Source organism: Miscanthus floridulus, chromosome 3 (genome assembly GCF_019320115.1).
Source record: "Miscanthus floridulus cultivar M001 chromosome 3, ASM1932011v1, whole genome shotgun sequence".
NCBI lineage: Eukaryota > Viridiplantae > Streptophyta > Magnoliopsida > Poales > Poaceae > Miscanthus > Miscanthus floridulus.
In genome coordinates this window covers 132098412-132116103 of record NC_089582.1, presented here as the reverse complement: position 1 = coordinate 132116103, position 17692 = coordinate 132098412, and the positions used below count along the sequence as shown (strand labels likewise).

The 17692-nt window shown below is 42.3% G+C and overlaps 2 protein-coding genes and 1 pseudogene across 4 annotated transcripts; all 3 read left to right on the top strand.

The window, feature by feature from the left end:
* Positions 1–72: 72 nt before the first annotated feature.
* LOC136544456 (protein STRUBBELIG-RECEPTOR FAMILY 3-like) lies at positions 73–4840 on the top strand (annotated as a pseudogene).
* Positions 4841–5079: 239 nt separating this feature from the next.
* Positions 5080–9761, top strand: LOC136542467 (uncharacterized). The gene is made up of 5 exons (XM_066534929.1): positions 5080–5431; positions 6195–6244; positions 7142–7219; positions 7397–8258; positions 8782–9761. Exons 1-5 carry the CDS (start codon positions 5276–5278, stop codon positions 9406–9408), a joined length of 1773 nt encoding a protein of 590 aa, XP_066391026.1. The 5' UTR covers positions 5080–5275; the 3' UTR covers positions 9409–9761.
* A 229-nt stretch (positions 9762–9990) lies between these two features.
* LOC136542463 (uncharacterized) lies at positions 9991–16996 on the top strand. 3 transcript variants are annotated; one of them, XM_066534921.1, is made up of 16 exons: positions 9991–10457; positions 11160–11212; positions 11338–11457; positions 11547–11582; positions 11700–11831; positions 11994–12077; positions 12147–12265; positions 12357–12458; positions 12847–12963; positions 13046–13099; positions 13280–13346; positions 14417–14470; positions 14896–14985; positions 15922–15987; positions 16087–16119; positions 16712–16996. In XM_066534921.1, exons 3-16 carry the CDS (start codon positions 11368–11370, stop codon positions 16841–16843), a joined length of 1176 nt encoding a protein of 391 aa, XP_066391018.1. In that variant the 5' UTR covers positions 9991–10457; positions 11160–11212; positions 11338–11367; the 3' UTR covers positions 16844–16996. The 3 variants fall into 3 exon arrangements, with proteins under 3 accessions (XP_066391018.1, XP_066391019.1, XP_066391017.1); XM_066534922.1 differs by having other exon boundaries at positions 11157–11212; XM_066534920.1 differs by having other exon boundaries at positions 9992–10457; positions 11106–11212.
* The last annotated feature ends 696 nt before the right edge of the window (positions 16997–17692 follow it).

Below are 17692 nucleotides of genomic sequence, written 5' to 3'. Positions count from 1 at the left end.
AGATTGAGATTGTGTGTTTTATGCTTACAATGATATGAAAATGGGTTAATTTACTGACTCGCTACAATTTCCATGTTATGTGTTTTCTTATGCTTGTCAGTGTTTGCGATAAATGGCTTGTACACGGCACTTGGAGCACCACAGCTGCCTAATTGGACTTCAAATGGTGGTGACCCCTGCAATGAGAACTGGCAGGGTGTTTCATGTGTAGCGTCAAATATCACCTCCATGTATGATCAGTGCATATGTATTTTTCCTGAAGTATTTCAACTCAGTGAGTCCTTTTGGTTAACTGAACAATGTAGCATGTTCTTCTTGTAGAGTACTCAGCGGTGCAAATTTGGGTGGACAGCTGGGCAACACTTTGGGGAATTTCACATCATTAATCACCTTGTAAGCTGACAATTGTAGAGTTTGTGATGCCAGTCTGTTTGGGTTCAGAATTCGTGACATTCTATCAAGTTGGCACTTAACGCTTCCTGATTTACCTCATTTAGGGATCTCAGCAACAATAATATCGGCGGGACCATACCAGATGGTCTACCACTCACAATGCAGAGATTGTATGTCTACTCGAGCATTCTATTGCTCTTTCCATCCATTTGCATGATTATTTTCTTACTACAAGACCTTTCTGTCAATCACAGTTTCCTTTCAGCTAACCAGCTAAGTGGTAGCCTTCCAAGTACATTGTCGTCCCTTACATTTTTGACAAGCATGTAAGTATATTACTGCCAATACAAATTCACAGGCCTTTAGAAAATTAGAACTTGCTATGATAGTTTCTCAATCTGTCCCTCCTATGTTCTTTCATTTTGCAGGTCACTCAATAGCAATCATTTGACTGGAGCGATACCAGATGTATTTTCAGCACTCACTGGACTTGCAAATTTGTAAGAGCACTCTAACTTGGATAACAATGTTATTCTACAGATAATTTAAAGCTACTTATCAATGACAATCAATCTTAATTAGAGATTTTTCTGACAACAACTTGACCGGTCCGTTGCCACCTTCAATGGGAAATTTGACAGCATTGACTAGCCTGTGAGTACTGAAAGCCTATTGCACTATCATTTGTGATGGACTTTTCACTATGTTTAATTACCTCATTTTCTACAATCATTGCAGACATATTCAGAACAATCAAATATCCGGAACCCTTAATGTGTTGCAAGATCTCCCTTTCCAAGATTTGTATGCCCACTCCATTATAGATTCTTGTTTTTCTTTTCCTGAAGGGTAAATGAATTGGGGAAATGAAATTTCTGCCTTATTTCATGACAACTGTTTAATTCAACAGGAACATTGAAAACAATCTTTTCTCTGGTCCCGTGCCTGTGAAATTACGAACTTGCCAAACTTCAAGTAAGAACTCAGAACCTCCTTGATTGGCCCTTTTTTTGGCGGGGGCACAGTGTTCATATAATTTAATTTACTGCCCAGGAAGGATGGGAACCCATTCAATACCAGCATAGCTCCATCTGCGCAGCCTCCCTTGGCGGCCAACACCATTACCATCAGTCCCACCTTCAACAGGGCATGTCCCCTCAAAAGAACCTGCACATTCTTCTAGTGTTCCAGGTGGAAGTACTTCAGGATCAGGAAAACATACTACACCTCAAATTAGTTGGATATATTCTATTGGGGTGGTATTAGCAGTAGTTCTTTGTGCTAATTTGCAATGTACGGTTTATCCAAGTACAAAGAAAAAAAATCGAGAGGTGATATTTATATGAGAAAACAAGATAGGAAGGGTACCTCAGAAGCTTGGAGAGGCCTCAAATCAAGGAGTTGGTGAGAAATGAAGGAGTCACCACTAAACTCAAGAAATAAGTGCTGAGAAAGGTTCCAATTCTTTCTCTTGACACTATTCTGTAATATCTCTTTCTCTCTGATTTTTCCTCTTACCTTTAACATCTTCAATATTTTTAGCAGCTTCGAATGTTGTTTCTGATGAAAGAGAGGAGCAGAAGTTAAAAATGCCAACGTCAGGTGACTGACTTGAACCCTAAGAAAATGCACACAATTGTAACTATTATTATTTATTTCGGTGTAAGTTTGAATACAGGAGAATTAACAGATATACTGGCATATGAGGCCCCACATTTCCTCAATCTGTTACATTAAAGAATGCTTTGTGCAGAAAACTTCAAATGTGGTTTATGATCCAAGTCGAAGGGATGGGCAGAACTTAGATTCGTCGATGGCAGGTAAATGAGTTGAAATTCAGTTGCATCAGAACCCAGAATTATTATTCCAGTGCACTGCAAATTTTAGCATACGGAAGTTAACACAAACAATCACATGGCAGCTGTACCTGGGGTTGTTACAATGAATAAAAAAGAGCACGTGATTGATATGGAAAAGGTTGATAATTTTGTTGAGGACCAACTGCATCCCCCGCAGCCGATTGCACCGCGGACCTGAAAAAGTCATTGTCAAATCAAGTGTTCGTACAAGAAAGGGAAGAGTACCTTCAGTTGAAAAGGTGGAATCGACGACTACTGTCAAGTCCTTCTCCATTGCATCCCTCCAACAATATACCAATAGTTTCAGTGAGGAAAATATCATAAGAGACAGCTGGTTTGGTAAGGTATATCTGGCAAAGCTTCCTGATGGAGAGGTAAATGGTTCAGCAAAACTTCAAGTAATTGTTATCTTCAAGTTGGGTTCATGATACAGTTATCAGCTCTGAAATTATGTATTCATTTTTTAAGCAGCTACTGGAAATTTTGAAGATCGACACTTCTAACTCAAAAGTGCCAGTAGATGCCTTTCTTGAGCTAGTTGTGAGGATTTCTGAACTGAGGCATCCTAACATACTTGGTCTTGTTGGATACTGTGCGGAGTTTGAGCAGCGATTACTTGTCTATGAGTACTGTAGCAAGATGACCCTACATGATGAACTTCGTCATGTAGATGACTCAAGCAGCCATTATCATGGAATGCTCGCCTCCAAGTTGCTGCGGAGGCAGCAAAAGCATTACAGTATGAAGACATAAAATTGCCCCTATCCTATTTTTTTAATTATTATTTGTGTGCTGTGATTTGAAAAGATATCTGAAAATGCTGTGTATATCTTTTCTTTTTGCAGACATCTTCATGACAGTTGCCAACCACCAGTTGTACATCAAAATTTTGAACCATCTGTTGTTCTTCTCAACAGCACCTTAGTTGTGCATATTTCTGAATGTGGCCTTGCATCATTAGCATCAAAATCAGTTTCTCAGGTAAAATAATGCTAATCACAATATTTTGATATTAGATTTTCTCTTACCTATTAAGGATGCTTGTAACTAAAGGTGGTGCTATTTCTATTTTGCCAATCCCGAGTTATCTATTGTATCTTTGTTTGTTAGTTCAGTCTCTTGAAACGGGTTTGTATTGGACTATTGGCCACATTTATATATACCGAGCTGCAAAATCGTATGATTGTGGACAATTCATTTGTACTTCAACACATTTGTTAAGACAAATATGAACCTAAACATAACTAAAACATGCATTATGCCGTGATGTTTTTTTGACCTGTAACAGTTTTCTATTGCATCTGTACCTGCCACCTCATGCTTGTTTTCTCCTTCCATTTTGTAACCATATGTGATTTTAGTGGGCTATCTTTTTCTTTATATTTTGATGCTTTAAAATTAAAGTTCCATATACAATGCTATTCTTTGAGTTTTGGTTATGAACTTATTATATATTGCTCTCATTAAAACTTGCCAATTCGTTTCAAAGTAGTGAATAGTGGAATCCATGTTTGATGAGAAGGGAGGGAATGCTATTATTCCATCTTCTTATAAACCTTTATTTTACTTTGCATGACAGTTGTCCGGACGCACCTTATTCCATTATGAAGCACCTGAAGTGCATGAATCTGGATCAGTAAGTGATCGAAGTGATGTTACAGCTTCGGTGTTGTTATGTTGGAGCTTCTAACAGGGCGTAAACCTTATGACAGGTAACATTAGAAATAAAGAACACAAATCCATTTTTTTACACTCATCTGGCACATTTATTTTTCTTGAAGATGATTTCTGAGTTCTGACCTAAGGAATCTAACAACTTCACATGGAATGGAATTTGCAGTTCACGTCCACGAGCTGAACAACATCTAGTGCGATGGGCCACTTCTCAACTCTATGATATTGATGCCATAGCGAAGATGGTTGATCCCTCCATTCGAGGACAATGTTCTGAAAAGGCATTATCCCGTTTCGCTGACATTATTAGCCGCTGCATTCAGGTAAAAACATTTGATCCTACATCTGACATCCTCTTCGCATGAAGGTATGCAGTGTGACACCTTAAACTTTATGCAGCATGAACCGGAATTCAGGCCACCAATGTCTGAAGTTGTCCAAGACTTAACTCGCATGGTAAGTAGTGTATCAAGGGCTTCCATGTAGGCGATCCCTTAAGGAAGGGAAAAATGTGGAGGCCCGTGCTTAGAAATTAGAATTCAAGAATGCACCTCGTTTTGGAGCTTCTTGCCAGATTCAGTTCTCTCTGGCCATGTTGCAAGACGCCTTTGATGATCATTGATGCGGTAGTAGGATATTTTGGGCAACGCAAGATGGATGGAACACAATGGCAGGATGCAAAGATTGCACCGCGTTTTGTCCATTGTCAGTGATACTCCTCTGAATCTCTGGTCAATTTATAGTCCAAAGCTATTGTTGTAATTCTGTAGTCTGCACAATACATTTCTCAGTGCCCGGTTCCAGATCACTTGGTGTGATTATGCGTGGTTATCTAGACCATATGTAAATACCAAGACGTCAAACAAATATATTAGAGTTTGCTCGTGTTAAAGGTCACTCCGTGTCGACGATTGATTTCACTCCGTGTCTATGAGGCATTATTATCTTTTGCTCCTTTTGTTGAGATGCCGCTGAAAATTTTCTGATCCAATTCATGGTTGTCGGATTTAAAGTCCAATCCTGCAATCCAATTCCAGTCCAGTGCTTTTTCCGACACGGACCCAATCCAGTCCCCATCGGGTCATCCGATTCCGAATTCCAATGCACTACTCCACGGTCGCAACGGGAAAAAAAAGTGGAGCGAACCCAGAAATGAAAAATCCATCACCCACGCGACGCGAGCCAAACCCGAAAAAACAGCAGGCGGGGCAGGGAAACCAGACCGCCGGCCCCGAAACCGCGACGACCCGACACCTTGTCCACCTCTCCTCCTGACCTCCCTTTCCGACTCCTACTGGCTATCCACCGCCCGTCTCCCCTGCGATCAAGCCGACCAGAGCCGGCAACCGATGGTGGTGGTGGCGGTGGGAGGGGGCGGTGGCGGCGGCTGGGGGACGTGGGAGGAGCTGGTGCTGGGCGGCGCAGTGCTCCGGCATGGGGGCGCAGCGTGGGCCACCGTGGCCGACGAGCTCCGGACCCGCTCCCCGTGCACCTTCTCGCCCGAGGTACAACCCCGCAACCTGTCAAACCCTAGGTCGTGTTTACAGCTCGAGACCGACTCGGATACGGATTAGGGCATGGCCCTAGGGCCCCACCGGTGCGGAATAACTGTCTCCAGCTAATATCGAGGCTAGGGTTCCGTGGCCCTACCTCTGCGAATGCTTGATTTTGCAATGTCCGTAGAGCTATGCGATTCTATAAATGCTGAATTTCTGTGGTCGTAGATGGTTGGTTCCTAAGTAGGCTGTGATTGGATTTGATTTACCATGCAATGATTTTGAGTTGAACAAGGGGAAGCCCAGTAACAACCATGTAGGCATTAATGAAGTGCGATACAGTAATTAGCAATGCCATGACAATGCACATTGCATGGTTTGTGCACAAATTTCTGCTTGCATGTTCTTATAGCCATTGAAATGATGTGCACTATTTGAGTATTTTCATGTTCACACACGAGGAGCACACTATTAGATGACAGCTATTTTCATAGAAACAAGATAGTTTCCCAGGCAGCCTTCCTCAACTTGCTTGGGACTAAAAGGCTCTGTTGTTGCTGCTGTATAATTTCCTAGGCATTTTTGGGGTGCTACTACTATGTTGCCTTTTTCCAACAGTGAAATGTAGTAGAACCTTGAGCCTATCAATGTGCGTTTTTTGTGCAGTTTGTTTTACACATCAAGTTGTTTCTGATTGCATTGCAATTCAACTGTTTTATTATCATCTGGAAGTTATGGCAGACTGATCAAGTACAGTTGTTAATATCTGCAGGAATGTGAAGCAAAATTTGCAGAGATACAGTTGCGGTACTCTGCATGCAAGTAAGTGATACTTGATCGTGTGATGTTCATGCTTTGTACCTTCTTGTCCATTACATGACCTTGCAAATTGGATGAGTGGCATAGAACAACTACTGCATATCATTATATATCTAGAGAAGTTGAAATAATATGAATTTTGAGCCTTTTTATGAGCTGATTAAGAACTTTGTGAATCTTTAAATATAACAGTCGGGTAGAGTCTTTGCTATTGTGCTAAAAGATAACATGTAAGCAGCATGCTACATTTTGATCATATTCAACAATACTTCATCTCAAATTATAGTTTACTTTAGCTTTGTGCCTTTGTCCTAAGTCAAACTTGTCTAACTTTGACCAACTTTATAGAAAAATACATCAACATCTAGAATAACAAATTATTTTCATTAAATTCTTCATGAAATTTGTCTTGACAATGCATTTGATTGAACTTGTAGATGCTAATGTATTTTTCTAAAAACTTGGTCAAAATTAGAGAAGTTTGATGTAGGGCAAAACTAAAGTGAACTATAATTTGGAACGTGGGAGTAGTTGCTAATCAGCATGTCTGCTTCTGCACTCAACAATCAGAAATGCCTGCACTTCTTTCTATTCGCAAGTTGGTGATTCACGTTTTTAAATTTGCATCTTACTACTTCACAAGTATACATAACCAACCGTTTGAAGAATGGATAATATACAAGGAAGAGAATAAAGAGGGAAAATACTAAAACATAGACCACTTAGTGATCAACAACCTCAGCTTTAAGATTGGATTCTCAATCCCATAAGCAATAAGTTGTTTATACAACAATGCAGGCATTGCACTGCCTTTCAGATGGCTGCAGTTGAATAGATAACTCTGATGTGAAGCATTTTATATTTTTCTGAGTTCTGATCATCCTATTTGCTTCAATGCAGTGCTTGGTTTGAAGAGCTTCGTAAGCAGAGAGTTGCTGAACTCAAAAGGGATTTGGAGAAGTCGGAAAATTCTATTGGGTTAGTGACAATTTGTTCACAGAGCATTTTTGAAGTTCAGTTGAGCTATTTATATTTTGTTCTTATTGTTGACTATCCCAGATATAATCTTTGTCGATTGTTTTTCATCCAGGCAAGTCATTGTTTGATACTTTGCCAACTTTTTGGTAATGTGTGATCTTCCTTTTACTCTTCCAGATCCCTCCAATCTGTTATTCAAAGCCTCAGCAATAGCAAACATGTTGATGGGAGTTCTGAATGCCGCACCAGTCATACTGAATCATGTCCGCGCTCCGAAAATACAGCAGATACTAATTCCTCAGGTAAAGAAACGTCCAGGGATAGATCATCAGCTGCTAGTTTCACAGAGGAAGCAAGCAACAGTCAGAAATCTCAGAAAGTGCAGCAGTGTGATACTGATTCAATTCAAGCTATCAATCCATCACCAGATGAGTCATATCCCCGGGCCCAAGTTGAAAAGGTCGGTCCCAAAGATGGCTTGCTTTGGGGTTCTAGAAAACAAAGAGGAAGGAGAGCTAGAAGGACACTTCTGAAAGGTGGTGATAGTAGTGGGGATGGTGAGCCTACATCTACAGCATGCATACAGAGGGAGGGTTCGTCTGAAGGCTGCATGAAGAACTTGAAAACTCCAAATGTAGAATCAGTTGTTATGAAGAAGGGTGTGAAAACTCCAAAGGTAGAATCTGGTGTGATGAATAAGGATTTGAAAACTCCAAATGTAGGATCTGGTATAATGAAGAAGGGCTTGAAAACTCCCAAAGTAGAATCTGATTTGATGAAGAAGGGCGTGAGAACTCCTAAAGCAGAATCTGATGTTATGAAGAAGGGGTTGAAAATTTCCAAAGTAGAACCTGATGTTATAAAGGACTTGAAAACTCCCAAAGCAGGATCTGATGTTATGAAGAAGGGCTTGAGATCTCCAAAGGCAGAATGTGGCCAGCTTGTGATTGAGAGAGTTAAACTGAAGCTGGCAGAAATTTTGAATACTATATCGACTCAAGATGACTGCAAAATGTTGCAACGCCAACTTGATACCCAGGTATGATGGGTTCACCGAGTTTCATCACTTTTCAGTGCCTCAGTGATGGTCTAAATTATCTGTATATATATACTTCACTGATTAATATAGGACTTGTTGACTATTATGACTCCTTAGGTCATTTGAGAGATGGGATACTTCATGTGGGTGCTAATACTTTTATAACTGCTATTAAAACGGTTCCGCTGTTTTTTTTTTCCTGCTAGTTACTCAACTCAGATTTTTGTGGGTTTTTAATTATGGTTATTTTCTTACTAGCTGGCTATAGTTGATTATGTTACTCCCTCCGTTCCAAATTATAAGTCGCTTTGACTTTTTTGGTTCATCCATTTTGTTATGTATCTAGACATCTAGATGCATAGCAAAGTGGATGTACTAAAAAAGTCGAAGTGACTTATAATTTGGCACGGAGGGAGTACTTCTCAAATCGATTGTTCCGTCAAATCATTCTCAAGGTCTGTGAAATAGCATGAACACTTATGGACTGAATTTCATCTGATTCCTTACCTTTTCGTCTATATAGAGGAAAAGAGCTAGATATAAGAAGATGATTCGCCGGCATATGGACTTCCGAATACTTCACTCTAAGGTCAAGAGTGGCGCAATCTCTTGCACCAAGGAGCTCCTGAGAGATATGCTCATTTTCATCAATAATGTAATAGCCTTCTACCCGAAGGCTACATTGGAGCACATGGCGGCGGTTGAGCTTCGTGACTTTGCATGCAAAACAGTGAAGCAGAGTGCAAGCTTGTTCTTGAAAAGCCATGGAGAGACCAGAACAGCTGGTGCCCCTGTAGTAAAGAAGAATGCTCGAGCCCTGCAGCCTGGACACCCTGGCCCTGGTGATGCAAGGGCAATCAAGGTTTCTTCAAGGGACACTACTGCCAAGGAAGGAGATGGCAAGAGACCTTGCAGTGATGAGCTGGCTAATCAAAAGACTATACAGAGAAATGAGCAAGCCAAGAAGAGAGGTGTGGGTCGGCCTCCAAAGAGTGGGCAGAGGATTGCTGAGGCGCAGGAAGATAGCCCCATCAAAGGCCGGAAAAGGGGTGCTGGGGCACTGGTAGATAGCCCCAGCAAAGGCAGGAAGAGGAGTGCGGCAGCACAGGAGGATAGCCCCAGCAAAGGGGGCAAGAAGAGCCGGCGGTGAAGCTACCATCAGCTCAATGCCGGTGAAACTGTGTACAGCTTAAATATATCATAGGCTGGCCCCTTCCAGTGTTGTTTAACTGACAAAAAAGTTTTTGTCCCAGTATTCAAACTGGCGTAACAGGAAGGGGTTAGCTGTTTTTGATGTTGTTTTGTAAGGAGCAAGGACAGTTAGAAGGGAACCCTCGTTTTCCTGTAGAGATTATCCGAGTTAGGCTATACATGTCTGACTGTGTAATGCTTACTCCCTCCGTCCGCGTGTCCAGGTAATTGCGTTTTTTTTTTTGACGGAGGGAGTAATAGTTTAAGTTGTTATACCATGTGAACTGATCTTGAACACCGACAGTTACCTGTTGACTGAACCAGACAGGAAAGACTGCAAGGACTTGAACAGTTGAACAGTTCGGCTCTTGGCTTCGAGAAAGAGAAGCGGCAGTGCTGGGCTGATGCTGGGCCGCTTGCCGTGCGTCGCTCTTTTGGCATGCATCCGTTGGGCCGTGCGTCACCGTCGTGCACACGGCACACGCACTAGCGGCGAGGCAAGGAACCAACAAACCGAGCGGAAAACCCGGTCGCGGGCGTGGCCGAAACGGCAGCTGCGCCGCCTGCGCGCTCGTCACCCGAGCGGAGGATGCCGTGTGGGGCGCTCGCTGCGAGCACTGAGGGGGCAGCGCGGGTGGAACTAGGCGAGGCGCCACCCGTCGCGTTTCCTCTGAGGCTCTGACCCGACCGTCGCTGTCGCGCTGTTCCTCGGGCTCTTGGCTCTCTGGCTCCCTCCCGCGGCCGCCTCCGCCCGTGCCCGTCCCCGTCACAACTTCCACCCAACCTTTCCCAATCCCTCCGGACTCCGGCACTGCGAGACGTTTCGTTAGCCATTGCCCGGCATCGCCGCGACACAATCAGCACCAGCGGTGCCCTCGCTGCCAAGGCGCCCACACGTGTGACGAGTGGCTGGAGGCGCCTCCACGGCTCCACCACCGCCCATTGCGCGCTCAGCTCCGAGGCCTCCCGCCCACCGCGGCATCATCTCCGGCTCCTCCCGCCGCCGCGGTAATTCGTTTTGTTCTCACTCAATCCGATAGTACAAATATCCGCGTGCTACACCTGGTATGTCATGGATTGGTTCTGATCGTGCCTTGGGACTTGGGTGCTCCTACCTGTAATTGGGATTTAGGAAACGATCTCTTGGGACGCCCTCGTTGTCTCGAGGTGGCTCCCGAGCTGGAAGCCTGGAATTGGAGTCTGGAGGGGTGGGTTAATAAAGTGTAGCGTAATTCGGTCGCGGCCAGTGCGTCAGTGTTCCTGCTCCACTCGTCATTGATGCGTTCGTCACACCCCTTTGCTGTCAATTTGCTTCAAGGGGGCACTGCTGCACTCCGAACAACAAAAGCGAGATCACGCATGATGCTTTCACCGGACGTTCATCTATTCGTTCGAGATTTCACCACCTAGTTAGCTCCCTCCCCTTTTCCGTTTTACCAGCAAAAATATGGAGAAAAGAGATGCTAAAGTATTTTTTTTTACCTGATGTGTGCCTGGAACCTGTTGACTTAAGGTTGTTTGAGTGGGTGGTGGTCGATGTGTTCAGTGGGTGGTGGTCGATGTGCCTGAACTAAGCAGCACGCCAATCTTTCCATTATGAAATTATTAATGATACTGTTTGTTACGCTGTTTTTTGGCCTGCTATCCTGCAAGCAGGGCGTCATGAAATGATCCTCACTTGCTTGAGTTGCTTCTTGACACCATAAGAAGGCGATCCATCTGTTTCCAGTCGTACACAGAAAACTAGTGTCTTGAAAGATAAGGTGAGCTTGCTTGTGTTCTTTTGATGATTCCTTACTTATTAGTGGCATCTACATTTTCTGAACCCTTAAGGTTGGTTGAGTGTGAGGTCAGGATACTATATTGCTACCTACTTTTGATTGTACAGAATGGTAAGGGGGGCGATAGGTGTCCTAAGATGAAACTGCGGTTGCATCTGTTCGTCCTGTGCGTGATAATCATATTCCTGGTGTACAACATGGCTAACTTTCAACATAAGCAGACATCGGTAACCATCAATATCCCCTGGTTTATTGTATAATAACAGAGTTCTCTGAACATAAAAGATTAATCTTATGTGATTATGCAACTTTACAGTTGGAAGCAAAATCTCATCCATTTGATACAGTGACGGTATGTGAACACATTTCCTTCCATCAAAAGTCACAAGATTTTTTCCCCCCCTATTAACCAGAGGCAGATTTTCCTCTGTTGCTAAGATATGATTTGCGCCTCCAATGTAAATATCAGGTGTCTGACAGAGACGCTGTTAAGGTGCCTCAAAAAGCGGAGGCTAGGATTGGTTATTTACCCCATGGTATAGTGGAGTCTAACTCCGACATGGAGTTGAAGCCATTGTGGCTGACAAGTGCGCAGTCAAAGGTTAGTTAAGTACAATATATACCTGACGAACTTTGATTCCAGTACAATATTTCTGTCGGTTTCACTTTTCAAACTCAACAAGCATTAGCTGTTCCCACCTCATAACTACAGAATCTTATTTGTTTAGTTATTTAATGCTCTGTGGGTGTTTTGTCCTAGCAGAAGTCTAAACAAAGTGATCAGTTTTTGATTGCTATTGCTGCCGGTATAAATCAGAAAAAAAGTGTGGATGCTATTATGAAGAAGGTACTTCATTTACACCTCTTTAAGCGGTAATTTGCACGTAAAATTGTCATGTGACTCTTGATTATTCAGTTTCTTCCAGAAAATTTTACAGCTATATTGTTCCATTATGATGGGAATGTCAATGGGTGGAATGATCTACCATGGAGCAAAAGTGTGATACATATAGCTGCTTCTAACCAGACTAAATGGTATGGTATCTCCTCCTTTGCACTGAAATTCGGCAAGCCTTTTCTCTCATTTTAGCTTCAAGATAAGATGACAAGGTATCTGTTTTTATAGGTGGTTTGCAAAGAGGTTCCTCCATCCTTCTGTTGTGTCCATGTACCAGTACATCTTTCTTTGGGATGAAGATCTGGAAGTTGATAACTTTAACCCGAGAAGGTATTGTGTAATTGTATTACATGGTACCAACCTTATGTTGTCAAACTTATCAATGCCTAGCAACAACAAAAAAAAGAGTAAAGACGGACACATCAGAGTTCTGTTTATTGGACTTTTAAATCTTGGTTCGGGCAACTACTAGTATAAAATGACAGTTTTCTGGATGTTTCTGCTGCCAGTGCCAGCCTGCCATGTATGTGCTAGGCGGCAAACAATTTCTTGAAAATATCCAGCTTAATTTTGTGTTCTATATAGGAGAAATCTGTGAAGAAACGGCATATTATGCTAACCCCCTCCACACACAAATGCGCGCGCGCACACACCAAATGTGTTTGTTTGATCTTTCCATTCTCTGCACCAATTTAGCTAATGCATTGATTCCTTTCAGATACTTAAATGTAGTTAGATCAGAAGGGCTGGAGATATCACAACCAGGTCTTGACTCTAAGCTTTCTGAAATTCATCACCGAATAACTGTTCGTAAAAAAACAGAGACCTTTCATAGGTAAGTTCATGTAGTGCAACTTTTATTTTGGAAATGTGTGGTTACATCATAACTAAATCAAACACGATGTGTATTTTGACAGAAGAGTTAGCCGGGCTAACAAACAGTGTTCAAGAGAAGGACCGCCTTGTTCTGGGTATTTCTTTCTTGAACCCTTTCTTATGCTACAACAGAATTGCTGATTAGCTCTTGACATTTTTACCGCATGATCGATTTTCACCAGAATTGTCTTACTATTTACCAACCATGGTATATGCATATGACAAATATGATTGAGAGCCGTGCATGACATGATAATTGTTTGTTTGATCTATAGATGGGTCGAGGGCATGGCGCCTGTTTTCTCAAAGTCCGCTTGGCCATGTGTGTGGCATCTTATCCAGGTAGACTTTATCTTCATATGATTTCTTAACCATGTTCTGTATTTGAACTTCTATTGTACCAGACAATATGACTGTTTTCCTTTCAGTGATCCACAAGTTCTGAGCATGAATTGTACAATATGGTTTATGGTGTAGCATTAGATGTCCATGTGCATCGTATTCCTATTTTGGAATTTAGAGTCAGGGAATACTTGGAACATGCTTAACCGTGAGTAACCATGTTGAGAAAAGCAGGGGTGGAAACCCAAACAGGCAAAGCTAATACAATTTTTAACCTGGGCTTAGTGTTGAGTCTTCACATTTTGTTTCTTTCTGATATGTGTGATGTCTTTATATTTTGCTTCTTTCTGAAATAATATGGAGTGCAGAAGCAATAGATATATACAAGCTAGGAGCTAACTACTTGTCTCATTGGCTACAATATATTTTTTGATTTATAATATTCACAAATCACAAGGTCAGTTTTGACGCTACATTCGTCAACATTTTGTGTCATTACTTGTGGATAATTCTTGAATTAGATTCATGTTATTTCTATGTATTATTATCCTCTAGCTGAGTTGGTTAGGTGGCTTGAGTAACACTCCTCAGGTCCTTGGTTCGACTCCCCGTGGGAGCGAATTTTCAGGCTAGGGTTAAAAAAATCTCGTCTGTCCCATGGCAAAGCACAGGTCTAAGGCCCAGCCCCGATCGTGGTCGTTCTCACATGGGCTATGGTGCTGCTGTGTATGGGTGGGGAAGGGGTTTGAGGGTTTTCTCGACCTTCTTAATGCAATGCTTGAGGGCTGTCTTACACCCGTAGGTTGAGTGTTTTTATGGTCCTAGTTTTATAGGTGTTTATGAACTCACTACAGTGCCTTCACATACCTTCATTGCTCCACGCATTGTCACTGCTGCATTTATCAGGGACACAGGCAAATATGAGTCCACATTAGTTCATAGGTCTTTAAGCTGTTTTTGAAAAAAAAAAAGTACTTTATGTGATAATCTCCTTTGTCTTTTATGGTTTTACCTGATTGATTTTTGTGGAGTATTCCAGATATTAATATATCTACATTGTATTTATACAGAATGATCTTATCCATGGATGGGGTATCGATTACAAGTTTGGATATTGTGCTCAGGTTTGATAAAAATGTTGTTCAAGTAACTGTGGCATGCCTTATAATTTAAGTTCATCTAAAGCACAAAGTATTGAAAGTTTTCGTTTGACCTTTGTCCATGCAAAAAAAAGTGTTTATTTTAAATTATATATTATGATCAGTATTCCCAAGAAAAATCATATAGCACTATTTTCCATCTGTTCAATTAATATAATTTTTGTATGGTAATCTATTGAAAGTTATCGTTTTTTGCCCGAGGTGATATATAAAGGAATAGAAACATTTGTACCTCTTTATGCTCTTATGCATCTTGCATCTTTTAACATAGTCATTCTGAGTTCATGACCTCATTGTCCAAGCAAACTTTGTCGTCTTTTTAGTAAAGACTTGAAATAAAAGTTTTATTTTTCAAAAAAAAAAGAGTTTTTTTCTTAAACTGATTTCAGGGTGACAGGACAAAGAACATCGGCGTAGTTGATAGTGAATTTATAGTTCACCGAGGAGTGCAGACATTAGGAGGTTCTACAGTAACAAAGGTTTGTCTTAACTCCTGTTTTGTTGCTGCAAGTTAGAACCTTGGTGTTTCCTGCAACTCTTGCATACAAAACATGGTTATGTCTAAGAACAATAGATCATGGCAATATTTTTCAGTACATTCCATGAATTTGAGCTGCGCTTCCTAATGCAATAATACGCAAGCTTTTGTGTTTTCTCAGAGAAAAAAAAATGTGGTTCATCTGCACTTGTGCATAATTCATACAATCCTTAATTAAGTTTTTTTTATGAGAACAAAAGCCCTTTGTTTCCTCATAAAACTGGTTACATGCCATCAAACTTCTGTATTTCTGTTATGGGAGTATTGGAAATGGGGTTGACCTCAGTTAAGAAAAGCCCTTTGTCATAATTAAAAAAAAACTCGACCCGTGGGGTTAAGACAGCCTCCGGCATTCTACTTAAGATAGAAGGTAACCTTCTCACGCAGGTCGAGAAAACCCCCGAAACTGCCCCACCCATATACAGCGGCACCATCACCTATGTGAGAACCTGAGCTGGTTCTTAGACCTATGTTTTGGCGTGTGACAGATAAGGGGATTTTTTAACCCCATCCGTTCGCTCCCGAGAGTTACTAGAGCCATCTATCCAGTTCGGCTAGAGTCATAATTGATATTTTATGAGGTAAAGTTATTATGGGAACTAGGAACTTTGGGGCCGTTCACTGGTCTTATCAGACCAGCCCGCCGGCTGATCCCCCCTCTCAATACACTGTTCACCAAACCAGCCAAACAATGTTTTTCTCTCACAACAAACCAGCCGGAACAGTGTTTTCCAGCCAAGTTTCAGACCAGCGAACGGGGCTAAAGGAAATGTCTTTTGATAATACTATGCCTTCTATCTGTATATTATGAATGTTCTTTGTTGGTGTGCAAATTAATGTAAAATGTTTCCTCTGTTTTTTTTTTAAATTCTGGAAGGATGGTACTCGTGGCAAAAATGCCCAGCCACTTCGTCAGAAAGCAGCTCAAGTCCAAAAAACGAGAGTATGTTCTGTGTGCCTGACCTTAAAGAAAAGTTTGATGCATACTACGTATGTTGCTGTATTTTATTCTGCGACCTTGACACCTTTTATGATTTACCAGGGGAAGGCACCAGGCCTTGATATGCGAACAAAGGTGAGCTAACAAAGCATTTGGTATACTGTACATCGTTTCAAGTGTCTAACTCGAAAAATGTCGGTGGAAGCTGAAAATTCAGATTTCAAAACCCTGTCACTTCACTTGAATTAGTTTATTTTTATGGGAAAACACATGAAATTAAAAAAAAACTCAACCCGCGGGGGTAAGACAGCCCCGGGCATTGTGTTTAAGAAGAAGACCTTCTCACGCAGGTCGAGAAAACCCCCGAACCTCTGTTCCATCCATACACAGTGGCACCGCAGCTCCCGTAAGACTAGGCTGACCTTAGACCTGTGCTTTGGCGTGGGGCAGACGATAGGATTTTTTTCAACGCGCAGATAAACTGCGCCTCCTCCGACCAACAAATTCGCCCCGAGGGGATTCGAACTCTGGCTGGGAGGGTGCAAAGTGCAGAACCAGACCAACCGGTCTAGCATTCGCTGGGCCTAATTTTTTTTATTTCCCTTCAGTTGACAATAACAGCGTAATAATCAGCTCTAGCTATCCAGATTATGCAACGCATCAGAATTTGCATGCCATTAATCGATCAGTCCTCACAGTTTGCCACAACATTGTTTCGACCTTGCAGATCCGGAGAAAATCACGATCGGAGCTTCGTGATTTCCAGAAGCGCTGGGACCGGGCTGCAAGGGAAGACAGAACATGGGTTGATCCGTTTGCCCGCTCCCGAAGAAAGCGGAGGAATAGAAACCCACAATAGATCAGCATAATCTTTACTGTTACACTTGCACAGAATTCCATTTGCACCTTCGATTTTGATAGAGTGTATAATTGAATAATCAACGCTCGCAAGGACGAAACGAAACAGATGACCACACGTGAAATTTTGCGGGGCAGCGAGTTCCCACTGGAAGCTGTTGCTCATACTGACGAACTAGTTTGTGTTCCTAATCACTCAACTGGGACTCTGCTTTCGAAGAGCGTGGGCAGTGAGTGCAGCCGTAGCATAAAAACAGAGGTACCCACCCATTAGCAATGAAAATTAGTGGCTCGATTGCTGATTGTAAGCCATGGGGGGCAAACAAACAGGCCCCGAGTACAGTGGTGTTTTTGTCGTTGGCTACTTGGCTAAACTCTGCATGTTGCTACCCTGTGACTGCCTTCGGAAACAAAACTCAGCACAGCGAAATGTCTGATCGTGCCTGGGTTGTTGACTGTCACGCACGAGCGAGGAAAACAGAACTGACGGACATGTCGCACGTCCACGCAATTTGTCGCCGCGTCGTGTTTCAGGGACACATCCAAATCGCTGTTTGGTAATTCTTGAAACAGGGCGTCCGTTCGTGCCGGACGCTTAGAATGGTGAGTCTTGCGAGCCGGTCCAACTACCGCCTCTAAAAGAAGAGTCTGAAGCGATGTATGGTGTGGCCTTATCATTTAAGCGAGTTAGTCTCATCTATTATTCACTGAGCCAAGGGGTGCGTGAGATTTTGCTTAAAAAAAAGGTGGGCGAGATGCTGACCCAAACCTAGCTCACTAGAGTAACTGCTGTGGCGATTCGGAGATTCAGTGGTGGTGGCATGGGTTCAGCGATGCAGCCGCAAAGGCA

Excerpts from the sequence above, each read along its gene's own strand:
- LOC136542467 (XM_066534929.1), top strand. The coding sequence starts at position 5,276 with ATGGTGGTGGTGGCGGTGGGAGGGGGCGGTGGCGGCGGCTGGGGGACG. Across the intron at positions 6,245-7,141 it reads TTGCGGTACTCTGCATGCAA|TGCTTGGTTTGAAGAGCTTC; the intron begins GTAAGTGATACT and ends GCTTCAATGCAG. Across the intron at positions 8,259-8,781 it reads AACGCCAACTTGATACCCAG|AGGAAAAGAGCTAGATATAA; the intron begins GTATGATGGGTT and ends TCGTCTATATAG.
- LOC136542463 (XM_066534921.1), top strand. The coding sequence starts at position 11,368 with ATGAAACTGCGGTTGCATCTGTTCGTCCTGTGCGTGATAATCATATTC. Across the intron at positions 12,964-13,045 it reads AAAACAGAGACCTTTCATAG|AAGAGTTAGCCGGGCTAACA; the intron begins GTAAGTTCATGT and ends GTATTTTGACAG. Across the intron at positions 13,347-14,416 it reads GTGTGTGGCATCTTATCCAG|AATGATCTTATCCATGGATG; the intron begins GTAGACTTTATC and ends GTATTTATACAG.